We start from the raw sequence: 14,012 nt of genomic DNA, 5'->3' as shown, positions 1-14,012 counted from the left end.
TACATTTAACATAATTATATATATAATGCCTCAATACTATCTTTTCAAATTTTTGTTGAATCAAATTTTAGAAAAAATTTATTAATAATATTATTCATGCATCAAACACTTTTAACATTCATACGGACAATTTACATAAATAAATTATTAGCTTTCTAAAATTACACAATCATAACTTTTTAAAGAAGAAAATGTAAATACATTTTTTTATATCTCTATAGAAACCGCTACTAACAGTAATGATTTACAGAAATACGTAATCCGCCACAGATAGTCGCGGTTTACGTAGTCAGAGTGCAATACAGAAATTGCTATAGGCAGCAGCAATTTATGTGTGTGGGGATGCGTGTATAAACCGCTGGAGGCAGCAGCGATTTACGTTGAGTGTGTGCCTATATAAACCGTAAAATGTAGCCGCAAATTCCTCATTTGGAGTAGATCTTGAGTTTAGCTAGAGAGAGAAAATTTTAGAGAGAGGGCAGAGCAACTTGAGAGCGGGGTCGTAGTGTCCGCGTGCCGATCTCTAGCTGGATATCATGCAAAAGAACGAAGCTTGTACCGACTGAACGGTGTTGTTTATTGTTACGGCCCAGCCCAAACGGCTCGCGGATTAACTCGACCCGACTGACCGGATGCGAACGGATCACAACGCAACCCGGACACGCGTCCCTGGCAGCTTCCCGTTACAGCTGTGAGGAAGCTTCGAGGAAGGTGGGCCTGTCCTCGAAGGGCCCACCTCTGACACGATATAAATGGGGAAGGACCTGCCCTTCCCTAGAGGTACGTCACCTTTTCACCTAACATTCTTCCGCCTGCGCTCGGACTGACTAGACCGTCGGAGTGTCTTTGCAGGTGGTACCCCCCTTTTCTCTCACAACAAGTGCTCGACTATACGGCAGACCGGGACCCAACACAACCGCGATTGAGGAATCCTCGCTCCCATTAATCATCACCCGACCAGTCCGGAAACCGACAACCGAACATTGGCGCCGCCTGTGGGGAACTTTTCCTTAATGGACGTTGTGCAGGGTCCTGGCGATCAGGGCCGAGGAGCCGCAGCGGAGGGGGCAGCCTCTGTCGCCTCGTTAAGAGTTCGGCGAAGGTCCCCCCGACAACTCACTGAACAGCACACGAGGACACGACCTTTCGGGGGAACGGGCGGCGACAGCGCCATAATAATGCAGGAGTTACGGCACAGGGTCCAAAATTTGGAGCGACAGTTAGCCGACCAAGAGCGCGATGGACGAAGCACCGACCCCAGCTACACCCCGTCCCTCGAGCACCAAGAGGGAAACTCCCATCGAAGCCGCCAGCGACACACCTCCGCATCCCGAACGGAAGCGGAGAGCACCCGGGAAGAATCTCCAATCCCGAGAAGACGAAATGACACCATCATCTACTCCCGTGGCAGAGAGACGCGCCGCACAGCACGAGATCGCGAGGACAGCGAAGGAAGGTCCGGGAGGACACGACAACCTGTGATAATGGGCGTCACCCCGTTCCACCGTTCCATCCTCGAAGTCCGGTTGCCGAAACACTTCGACAAACCAACGGACATGAGGTACGATGGAACTCAAGACCCCCTAGAACATCTCACGGCCTTCGAGGCAAGGATGAACCTAGAGGGGGTAGGAGACGAGGTAAGGTGCCGAGCTTTTCCGGTGACCCTGGCGGGACCCGCGATCAGGTGGTTTAACGGCCTCCCGCAGGGATCCATCTACAGCTTCTCGGACATCAGTCGCGCGTTCCTAGCCCAGTTCACGACGCGAATAGCAAAGGCAAAACACCCTATCAATCTTTTGGGGATAACACAAAGACAGGGAGAGCCGACCCGAAAGTACCTGGATCGGTTCAACGACGAATGCTTGGAAATAGACGGCTTAACCGACTCGGTGGCCAGCCTTTGCCTGACGAACGGCCTCCTCAACGAAAACTTCCGAAAGCACCTTACCACGAAACCAGTTTGGACGATGCACGAGATCCAGACGGTGGCCAAGGAGTATATAAATGACGAGGAAGTCAACCGAGTCGTGGCTGCCAATAAACGGCAGTCCGGCTACAACCAAGCTCGGCAACCGGGTAACGGAGAAAGAGCAAAGGAACAAGCCAGGGAGGAGGCACCAAACAAGGCACCCAGGCCATTCCCTCGGGTCGGGAAGTTTGCTAATTACACCCCACTCACTCTCCCCATCGTGGAAGTCTATCAACAAATAGCTGAGAAGGGAATTCTCCCGAAGCCCCGACCACTCAAGGACCATACGGGAGGAAACAAGAACCTTTATTGTGATTACCACAAGGGTTATGGCCACCAAACGCAGGACTGTTTCGACCTGAAGGATGCACTCGAACAAGCGATAAGAGAAGGTAAACTAGCAGCATTCTCTCACCTTATCAGAGAACCGAGGAGGCGCTACCGCGACCAAGACGAAGAAGGCAAAACCCACTCGGCGAAACGGCGACAAGAGCCAGAAGAAAGGGACCACGGCCTCACCGTGATAAACGTGGTGACAGCCAAAAACGCCGCGCCAAAATCCCGATCGGCACACAAAAAAGATGCTAAGGTCTTGACGATCTCCTCCCCGCTGGTGCGAAGCTCTAAGAAACCTCCCTTCATTTCTTTCGGCCCGGAAGATCAATGGTTCGACGACGTCCCGGAAAACCCCCCCATGGTCATTACGGCCAGAGTGGGAACCGGCCTCGTCAAACGAATCCTTGTCAACACAGGAGCCGATTCAAACATCATGTTCCGCAACGTGTTCGACGCACTAGGACTAAAGGACGCCGACCTGACGACTCACCAGCACGGGGTTATTGGGTTAGGCGACCACTTCATCAAACCTGACGGAGTAATATCCCTACCGATCTCGGTAGGGCAATCCCAAGGACGAAGATCGGCGATGGCCGAGTTCGTAATCCTCCGAGATTCCACCGCCTACAACATCATCTTGGGAAGGAAGACGATAAACGATGTTGAAGCGATAATCAACACTAAGCTGCTAGTCATGAAGTTCGTTACCGACGACGGGTCCATAGGGTCCATAAGAGGGGACCTCGAGACGGCAGTCGCATGCGACAATGCTAGCTTATCCCTAAGGAGGAAATCCGGAGAGGCATCCGGTGTGTTTCTAGCCGACTTGGACGCCAGAGTAGACGACAAACCGAGACCAGAACCGGAAGGGGATCTGGAAAAATTCGTGATTGGCGACACGGAAGAGAAGTTCACGTTCATCAATAAGAACCTGCCGCGTGAGTTAAAAGAAACCCTGATCGAAATGATAAGGGCCAACAGGGATTTGTTCACCTGGACACCAGCCGACATGCCAGGCATAGACCCAGAAATCATGTCACACCATTTGGCTGTCAGGTCGGAAGCACGCCCGGTAGCACAACGGAGGAGAAAGATGTCGGCAGAGAGGGCAGAGGAGGTGGCCAGGCAAACGGCCAGCCTCCTGGAAGCAGGTTTCATACGAGAAGTGGACTACTCGACGTGGCTCTCCAATGTAGTCCTAGTGAAAAAACACAATGGCAAGTGGAGAATGTGCGTAGACTACTCTGACCTTAACAAGGCATGCCCTAAGGATTGTTTCCCCCTCCCTAACATAGACGCACTCGTCGACGCTGCGGCGGGCTACCGCTATCTAAGCTTCATGGATGCCTACTCCGGTTATAACCAGATACCGATGCATCGTCCAGACGAAGACAAAACGGCGTTCATAACGCCAGGAGGGACCTTCTGTTACAGAGTGATGCCTTTCGGCCTGAAAAATGCAGGGGCGACATACCAAAGGCTTATGAGCAAGATTTTCCACGATCTGATAGGCAAGACAGTGGAGGTCTATGTCGACGATATCCTCGCGAAGACAACGCAACCCGACGACCTCATAAAGGATCTGGGAAAGGTTTTCATGTCTCTCCGACAACACGGCATGAGGCTAAATCCCCTCAAGTGTGCCTTCGCCATGGAAGCCGGCAAGTTCCTGGGATTCATGATAATGCAGAGAGGGGTAGAAGCTAACCCGGAGAAATGCCAGGCAATACTCCAGATGAAAAGCCCGGGTTGCATCAAGGACGTCCAAAGGTTGGCGGGGCGGTTGACCTCATTATCCCAGTTTCTCGGAGCCTCGGCAGCAAAGGCCCTGCCATTCTTTAATCTCATGAAGAAAGGGATGGCGTTTGAGTGGACACCTGCATGTGAGGAGGCCTTTCGGCACTTCAAGGAAATCCTAGCGGCACCACCCGTCCTCGGGAAGCCGAAGGACGGGGAACCACTATACCTATACCTAGCTATAACGAGAGAAGCCCTGGCTGCAGTTCTGGTGCGGGAGGACGGGAAAGCTCAGCAGCCGGTCTATTTCATAAGCAGGGCCTTGCAAGGGGCGGAGCTAAGGTACAGCAAGTTGGAAAAACTAGCTCTGGCACTCTTGACTTCCTCACAAAGGTTAAAGCAGTACTTCCAGAGTCACCAGGTCGTCGTCAGAACGGACCAAGGGATCCGGCAAGTGCTTCAAAAACCCGATCTGGCGGGAAGAATGATGACTTGGTCCATCGAACTCTCCCAATATGATATACGATACGAACCCCGGCAAGCCATCAAGGCGCAGGCGATGGCAGACTTTCTAGTAGAGGTGACAGGGGATCCAGGCGAAGAAACGAGTACACGGTGGAAGCTCCATGTGGACGGAGCCTCCAACCAAACTTTTGGAGGTGCCGGGATCATCCTAGAAAGCCCGATTGGGGTCGTATACGAGCAGTCGGTCAGATTCGAATTTTCCATCTCGAACAACCAGGCAGAATATGAAGCCCTTATAGGGGGCTTAACCCTAGCGGCGGAAGTCGGAGCAAGAAGGCTGGAAATATGCAGCAATTCCCAAGTCGTCACCTCCCAGGTAAACGGGAGCTACCAAGCCAAAGACTCATTGTTACAAAAGTACTTGGAAAAAGTTAAAAGCTTGAGCCAAAAGTTTGAAGAGGTCACGATCCATCACGTACCTAGAGAGAGGAACACACGGGCAGACCTCCTATCAAAGTTGGCCAGCACGAAGCCGGGAGAAGGCAACCGGTCTCTCATTCAAGGTATGACAAGGGAACCAGCGGTCACACTGCACATGTCAAGCCTAGGTTCCTCATGGCTAGACCCCATCACCAATTTCCTAGAACACGGCAAACTCCCTAACAACGAAAAGGACGCGGCGAAATTGAGAAGGGAAGCAGCCAAATACGCCGTCATCCAAGGGCAGCTGTTCAGGAAAGGGCTCAACCAGCCCCTACTGAAGTGCCTACACCCCGACCAGACGGACTACGTCCTCAGGGAAGTCCATGAAGGCTGCTGTGGACACCACATCGGAGGCAAGGCCTTAGCGAGGAAATTAATCCGAGCTGGATACTACTGGCCGTCCATGATGGCGGACTCCAAGGATTTTGTCAAAAAATGTGTGAAGTGTCAACAGAATGCCAATTTCGCCAGGGCGCCGGCCTCCGAGTTAAGCTTGCTAACGACCTCCCGGCCATTCTCTCAATGGGGAGTCGACCTCTTGGGGCCCTTCCCAGTCGGCCCTGGACAAGTCAAGTACCTCATAGTCGCAATTGACTACTACACCAAATGGATAGAGGCCGAACCACTAGCTAGCATATCCTCGTCCAATTGCAGGAAATTCATGTGGAGGCAGGTGATAACACGATTTGGGATACCAGAAGTCGTCATCTCAGACAACGGCACCCAATTTACTGACAAAAAGTTCACGGAATTCCTTAACGGCCTGGGCATAAGACAAAAGTTCTCTTCGGTAGAACACCCCCAGACGAACGGGCAGGTGGAGTCTGCCAACAGGATTATCCTTTCAGGGCTGAAGAAGAGGTTAGATAATAAAAAGGGTGCTTGGGCCGACGAACTAGCCTCGGTTCTCTGGTCCTACCGAACAACCGAACAATCATCCACCAAGGAAACCCCCTTCCGGCTAACCTATGGGGTGGATGCAGTAATACCCGTAGAGGTCGGCGAACCGAGCCCGCGGTTACTTTTGAAAGGAGTAGAGGAAACCGTAGAAAAGGACCTGATAGATGAAGCCAGAGAAATGGCTCACTTGACAGAAACAGCGTTAAAACAAAGGATGGCTCTGCGCTACAACACCAAAGTGCTCAAGAGAGGATTCGAGCCGAACGATCTCGTCTTGAGACGAAACGACATCGGCCCACCGACCCCTGGAGCAGGTAAGCTAGCGGCAAACTGGGAAGGCCCCTACAGAGTCAAAAAAGTGATGGGTAAAGGTGCTTTCAAGTTAGAAAGGCTTGATGGTAAGGAAGTCCCAAGGACATGGAACGCGGACAACCTAAGAAGATTCTACTCCTAGTGGGCGGACCGACATGCCGACCAACCTAGCTAAGTAGTTAATTTGCAAATTTGAACTTTTCATAGTGACCTACGAGTCCTTTATATGGTTACCGAATAAGATATACTTGTGCAAATTTTCTCTCCTGTCTTGTCCCCCTGTTTTCCAGATAAACCATCCCATCATGACCAACGACGACGCGCGACCCCGGGACTGATCACCCCGGGAGCCCGTCAGCTGCCGTTGCAACAAATGACTACGCGAAAAGCCACAATCAGTTGATATAAACGATGACTATAAACCAAAAACGGTTAATAGAAACGATAACACAATCAGACGAATAAGAAAAAAAAGTTTACTATGCCAAAACGGGCAAACGATTAAGAAGTCAAAGTATTCACAAGCCAAAATAAAACGGCTAAACAAAAGTCTTAAACGGAGGATTCATTTCTTGGGGACGTCGACAACTTTGCCGTCCTGGATAACTTTGAAAACTCCAATCGCCGACGTGTCAAACTCGGGAGCAACGATTTTGACCTGAGCTTTAAGAGCCTCCTCGGTCACCAAAATCACACCCTTCCCCTGTTTAACGACGTCCTTATACTTTGCTTTCCATGTTGCCAATTCGGCCTCCACGGTCTGTTTTTCCTTCTCTATGTCGGCCACCCGTTTCTGCGCCGCGCCGACCTGGCTCTCCAAAGCCATCTCACGATCGACAAGACGAGAAACTGTGGCGTCCGACTCTTCCAACTTCTTCTCAGCAGTGGCGGCCTTCTTTTCGGCAGCAGTAGCTTTCTTCTCGGCGGCGTCAAGTTTTTCATTTGATTGGGTCAGCTGCTCCCGGAGGCTCTCAACTTCACTCTTTAGCTCATTGTTAGCCTTCCCAGTAGACTCCAACCTTCTACGGAGGGACTCCATCCCGGATAGCTCAAATTCGGCCTTCCGGGCTATCACGGTGCCACGTAAAAGGGTACGGTACATCCACCTCGCCTGCCCGGCAAGGGAAGACTCATGGAAATACTCCTCAGTACCAGGAATCAGCTGGGAATCTATAAAGTTCCCGGCGTCAAAATTCCTCTCCATGACAGTAAGAACCCCCTCAGGACTGGAGGACGTCTTCCTCTTCCTCTTAAGGCTAGGGACCTCTTCCACCCCGTCATCGGCATCCGGGTTAGACGTTGAACCCCCGGTGCCTATCATCTCGCGGAAGGGGGAAGCATGAACCGTTTTGTCGTCCTCGACCTAGGCAGCTTGTGCCGAGGTCCCGGTTCCGTCAACCTCGGCTTCCTGCTCGGTAGTAGCCTTGTCCTCCGGAGGAGCTGCAGACTTCTCGGCGGCAGATTTCTCATTGTCCCCTTCGTCGTCACTGGCGCACAGGAAAGTTTGGAATAAGTTAGGAAGGCCCGTCACCGATGCGGACATCTCCACTGCGGAAAAGCAAAGGAAGTCGGTTAATCGCTACAAATTGTTAGTAAAAGCAAAAAGATAAGGGACAAGTAAAAGTTTCTCACAAATATAATTACGACCGGCCTCCCGATCACCCATGAGAAGATGAGGATTTACATGATTCCTCCCAAAGACTGCCATCAACACATCGGCAATCTTCCTATCCACCGCCGACATGCCTCTATAGGTCACCTTAACAAAGGCGTTTGACCCCGCTCCGAAACTCCAATAGGTCGGAATAAGGCGTACCCCCTCTAATGACAGCCAAAAGGGATGACGACCTTTGACAGGGCGGACTTTGAAATATTTGTCCTTAAACCCATGATAAGAGTCTTCAAACAAACCAAAAATCCTCCGACCTTGGGCAGACCGGAAAGACATGAATCCTTTTTTATGTTTCCCCTCCTTCGAAGGGTTAGTAAGGTTGAAGAAGAAAAGGAAGACATCTACAGACATCGGGAGCTCAAGATACTCGCAAACCATCTCGAAACAGCGGATTGAGGCCCAGCTGTTCGGATGCAACTGCGACGGCGCCACGGACACACGGCCTAAGAGCGCCATCTGAAAGGCGGAAAATGGGATACGGACCCCAACTTGAGTAAACATGGACTTGTAGAACCAAATCCAGTCGGCTACTCGGGGGTGGTGGAAATTGATCTCGTACAACCGCTCGTGAGGAGCCGGGACGAAGACGTCATAATTGGCTTCTTCATCAGTCCCTCCGCACAAGTACTCGGCTTGTCGGAACTCGGTGAGTTCCTCCTCACCCATTTGGTTAGGCGAATCCTTCACGTCGGAAACGACCCAAGCATAGGGATCGTACGCAGCGGGAGAAGGGGAAGCCCGGGAGACCGTGCGAGCCATACCTACATGGGGGACCATCCAGTCAGTCTAAGAGATCGGTTGCTCAGGCCGAGCACAGACACTACCCCCACTACTCCCCAACTAAGGATAAAACACTACAAGTAGACAGGGAAAAACCTACCCTGGAATGACATCCCCCCTAACGCGTATAACCACCATTGGAAGGCTACACAACAGCAACAAAAACCAGACAACAAGCATGCAAGAACGAAGCAAAAAAGAAAAGAATTTAAAGAATTACCTGAATTGATGGAAAGAAGATGAAGTTGCAAGTCTGGGAAGGTGCAAGGAAGATGAACGAAGGCACCGCAGCAACACTCTGAAATCTTGTAACAAGGGAAAAGAAGGAGAGAGATGGGAAGTATGAAGAAATGCAGAAGCGTAAAATCGATCGTTTAAAAAACTGCCTCCCCAGAAGCGCGAAACACCTGGGGGCAAAATGGTCTTTGCAGATAGGGTTTTCCACCCCATTATGAGCATTAAATGCTTCGCACAAGGAACGATGCGGCGAAACGGTTGCTTATGCAAACTAGGGGACACGCGCGTTGAGGGCGTATTCTCCCCACGTGCGGCCGAGTTGACGAGAACAGACGAAACAGGAGACGACACGCCACTAATAGTCTCCACGACTACCACTGGCGCGTGGGGGCACTGTTACGGCCCAGCACAAACGGCTCGCGGGTTAACTCGACCCGATGACGACCCGACCCGACTGACCGGATGCGAACGGATCACAACGCAACCCGGACACGCGTCCCTGGCAGCTTCCCGTTACAGCTGTGAGGAAGCTTCGAGGAAGGTGGGTCTGTCCTCGAAGGGCCCACCTCTGACACGATATAAATGGGGAAGGACCTGCCCTTCCCTAGAGGTACGTCACCTTTTCACCTAACATTCTTCCGCCTGCGCTCGGACTGACTAGACCGTCGGAGTGTCTTTGCAGGTGGTACCCCCCTTTTCTCTCACAACAAGTGCTCGACTATACGGCAGACCGGGACCCAACACAACCGCGATTGAGGAATCCTCGCTCCCATTAATCATCACCCGACCAGTCCGGAAACCGACAACCGAACATTTATATTTCCGGTGCCATTGCTGACGAGGTCAGTTATATTTTATTTATTTTTTATCATTAGCATTTATTAATTAGAAAAATGGTATGTAAGGTAGAGGAACTAAAATGTATAAGTTAACCGCTAGATTTTGAAATTAGTTTCGCAATTTTTGTTTCGTTAATTTCCGAATGTTAACTTTTATATGATATTTTCTACAATCTTTTTTGTTTTAAATCAATTTTCGTGAAAGGCTTCTTTAAAAGCAACCGATTTTGGTTACCAAAAACTGTTAATCTAATTGCGCAACCTGTTTTTGTATTAATCCAAAAAAGAAGTTTTTGGCAATTTGATTTGAGGACGGACTAACAAGTTAATAGTTTAGTTGTTTAATTGTTTAATTTGTTTCGTTGTTTGGTGATGGTATAAGCGAGTTGTTGTTATTAGATAGGGGGATTTGTTGTACGTAGTAGAAATTAATTGTTTCGTGTATATCTTTTATGTTGTGTGCAGCCAATTAGGTGTATCTATAGTGTGAGACTGCAACAAAATATGTCCATGCATGGCAGGATCATTCCGTATTTAGAGAGGGTTGGATTTTGTCATTTGATCAAGTTAAACCGCTACTAGTTCTGGTTGGACGAGCCCTTAGTTAGTGCATTCATTGAGAGGTGGCGGCTTGAGACGCACACATTTCATATGCCTTTCGGAGAGTGCACAGTGACATTGCAAGATGTGGCGTTTCAGCTTGGGTTGCCTGTCGATGGGGAGGTCGTGAGTGATTGCCTTGGGGTGTACGTGTACCGCTCGGAATATCATCATCACTTTCCCCACCAATTGCGACCGGCTCGTCATCCGAATCATCGTCCCGTATCACATTCTCAACTCGATCTGGTTCGACCTCAAATCCAAAATCAGGAACACCATCAGGCACACCAACATGAACAGCCGCAACACGTGGAGGATCATGAGTCGGAACTACCGCTGCTACCACAGGCATCGATGTCAATGCACCACCCACCGTCGTCGACTGAGGATTCGGCGCTGATGCCCCGGAGCAGTCGACACCATCTTTCAATTTCGCAAGCAACTCGGGTAATCTGACCTCCGAAAAACTCCGCCTGCAGGTATTCATGGGACCCTATCACAAAGGTCTCATACCTCACACCAGCCGACACAACGAATACGAGAATCTTGTAAAATAACTTCTTTACCCACTTCGTCCCACATGCACCGAGCTTCTGTAATATGTTGAGTTTAATCTCTGCCAACGTACTCAACGACCGGATAAAAATATTAAGCGGTTCTCTATCCGTAAATTTTACACTATGCCTTTTGCTCTTTTGAATTTTTTCAGATCAATGTACTAGAGCCACAAAACTTTTCTCACCATCCATTTGTGAGAAACAACACTCTTCTTCCACCACAATGCCTCTGAGGGGTTTATATAGGCAGCCACGCTCACACACACTCAACGTAAACCGCTGCTGCCTTCCAACGGTTTAGGCACGCATCTCCACACACATAAACCGCTACTGCCAGTAGCGGTTTATGCGCAAGCTACCTTCAACAGAAACCGCTACTGCTTATAGCAGTTTATGTATTGGACTCCGAGCACGTAAATTGCGGTTATCTGTGACAGATTAGGTATTTCTGTAAACCGTTACTGCCAATAGCGATTTTTATAGAGATATAGAAAAAATGTCTTTGCGTCTTCTTTTTTAAAAAGTTATAATTGTGTAATTTTAGGAACTAACAATTTATTTATGTAAATTGCCCTAAATAATCATTCAAAAAGTAAAGTAATAAAAAATTATATATACAGAAATAAAATAGATACTGGGTCTGTTATTATATATTCGTGTCACATGTATTGTTTAACTCATTTTTAATATATATTTTATACAAATAATTAATTTGGTGGCTAATTTTTTTAGTTTACATGATTAAATTCACTCTTTTGACGTTGAGTAGTAACTCTTGAATTTTTCTTAAAAACACAAAATAATAATAAAAATTATACTCAATAAGCAAAGTTTATTTATATTGATAAATTTTAACTTAGCATACTTTTAAACATATATAATTATTAATATTTTTAATTTAAATAGTAGTTATGCACGTGTTATTGTCATATTTAGACTTTAGAAGATGCGAGAATGTTAAAGAGATATTGATAAAAAATTTGCCAGAGAACATCATATAATAAGCTATCAGGAACCACAAAATTTCCTGCTCGATATCCAAGCCAATATAATTCAATTTCTCTTATTACTCCTTTCTCAAATGATGGAATAATAATAACGTGTCCTTTGATTTGATAAGCATAATATCACATAGCTATGCAAATGCTTGATATTGTTTATTTTTGCGTGGAAGTTAATTAAGTCATCATAGATCTGCAGCTTCAACAACGAAACATAGTCCAGTAATTTTGTTTGAAATCAACATCTTGATGATAAGGACAAAACACTAACGAAAATATCTAAGATATTATGATGAATAATAAAGAAAATAGTGAAGTTGTGTTACTAGATAATTTTCCTTAGACCGCAACCATGTGGCATGTGCTAATACTTAACTAAATATGCTAAACTTTGCAGCATGATGAGTAGTTTGCATGTGGTAAGTGGACCAAACTATATATCTAGTGATGCACTTGTCCTTCAAAAGATCATCTAAATAACCATATTGCTTCGTAATTATATTAATTATTATTAATACTCTTTTAAAATTTTCTACTTGAATTTTAATTTTTTTATTTATTTTTTCTGATGAAGTACCCAACATGAGGTACTGTCAAGTGTCAACTTTAATTTATTTGCCTGAAATAATTGAGCTGGCACATATATATAGTGTTAATAATTATTAGGTACGACATGAATGGTTAAGCATAAAAGAAAGAGGAGGAGTAGTAGCAGTTGTACAAAATGAATTAAATGTTTTAGCAATGTAATGTACTATTCATGCCAATATATAATTAAGGACATGCATGTGCATAAGAATTTCGTTGCAAGTCTCCAATCTCCATTATTGTTGTACCTCAACCACTAGGCAATTCATATACTTAATTTTTCATCCGTCACGTTGATTGCGTGGGCCATTCATCATCTCAATCATGTCTCAAACATTTCATGAATAATATATATTTTCATCTTTCTTTTTTTTTTTAAATTTCTCCCTAGGTTTCTTTTAAATATAATATCTACGATTTTTCTAAAAAGTTTGGATCTCATCAAATCCATTTTTCTAAAAAGAGATCATTTTAAATTAAAAATAATAATAAAATTTTAAATTTTTTATTAGATTTTACTTCACGTTAAGATAAGAATTGTATATAACTTATTAGTAAGATTATAATTTTAAAAAATATGTTTATTTGAAAAAACAAAATTGTTATATACACACTCACACACTCAAAGTTTTATCACAATTCAGCTACAACTATATAGTTAAATTTAAATTAATTGTATTTTAGAAAATAAAATCTGAATATCCAAAATTTCATGAGAGATTTTTAATATCTAAAAAGTAAATAATAATATTAAAAAATTTTAAAAAATATATTATTACTAATATTTTTTAAATCTCATAAAATAAAATTTTTTTTCTTGTGACCGTCTTTTTTGATTCATTTTGTATTAATTCTCTCTGTTTTAATTGATACAACTGAGAGATCTTTTTCAGCTATAAATATTGTAAAGAATAACTCAGAAACAAAATGAAAGATAAATTTTTTGTTAATTGTCTTTTAATTATATTGAAAAAAATTACTGACAAATTTGACACGAATTCTATTATCGATGAATTTTATAATACAAAAGATCGATTATTTCATTAGTAAAAAATGTACATATTTTTTGTATTTTAAAATATATTCTCTATCAATATATTTTTATAATACATCTTATATTATATATTTTTTAATATTATATATATTATTAACTCTCTATAATAATATTTTTGTATACGTCCTGACTACGGTTAAGATTCAAACCTGAACGTGGCTTTTATGAGGCAAATATATCGGCCATTAGTACAATGTCTCCGCCACTAAAAAAATTGTTAGCTGTTTGTTATACAAGAGGAAACAGCAGTGCATAAGCCCAGATCAAAAAGCCCAATTGTGAGATGAAGAATCTTCCTACTAGGCCCAAAGACTAGGCTCAGTTGGCAATTCAATTGCACTCTCCAGATGCAGATTCGAACTTCAACCCTAGTTAAAACGTCTATCAAACACTATGATGCACATATATTGATACAAACATAAAATATGTAGATATATAAATTTTAAAATTTTATAGGATACAGAAACACATGATATATA

General features: G+C 45.4%; 1 protein-coding gene across 1 annotated transcript; it reads left to right on the top strand.

Annotated features, from left to right (window-relative positions):
- Window positions 1-1,013: 1,013 nt before the first annotated feature.
- LOC107481092 (uncharacterized) lies at window positions 1,014-6,347 on the top strand. The gene has a single exon (XM_016101306.1). It carries the CDS (start codon window positions 1,014-1,016, stop codon window positions 6,345-6,347), a length of 5,334 nt encoding a protein of 1,777 aa, XP_015956792.1.
- Window positions 6,348-14,012: the final 7,665 nt, after the last annotated feature.

This window comes from Arachis duranensis, chromosome 3 (assembly GCF_000817695.3).
Source record: "Arachis duranensis cultivar V14167 chromosome 3, aradu.V14167.gnm2.J7QH, whole genome shotgun sequence".
Taxonomy (NCBI): Eukaryota; Viridiplantae; Streptophyta; class Magnoliopsida; order Fabales; family Fabaceae; genus Arachis; species Arachis duranensis.
The sequence above is the reverse complement of the archived record's forward strand: the minus strand, read 5'-3'. Positions and strand labels throughout refer to the sequence as shown.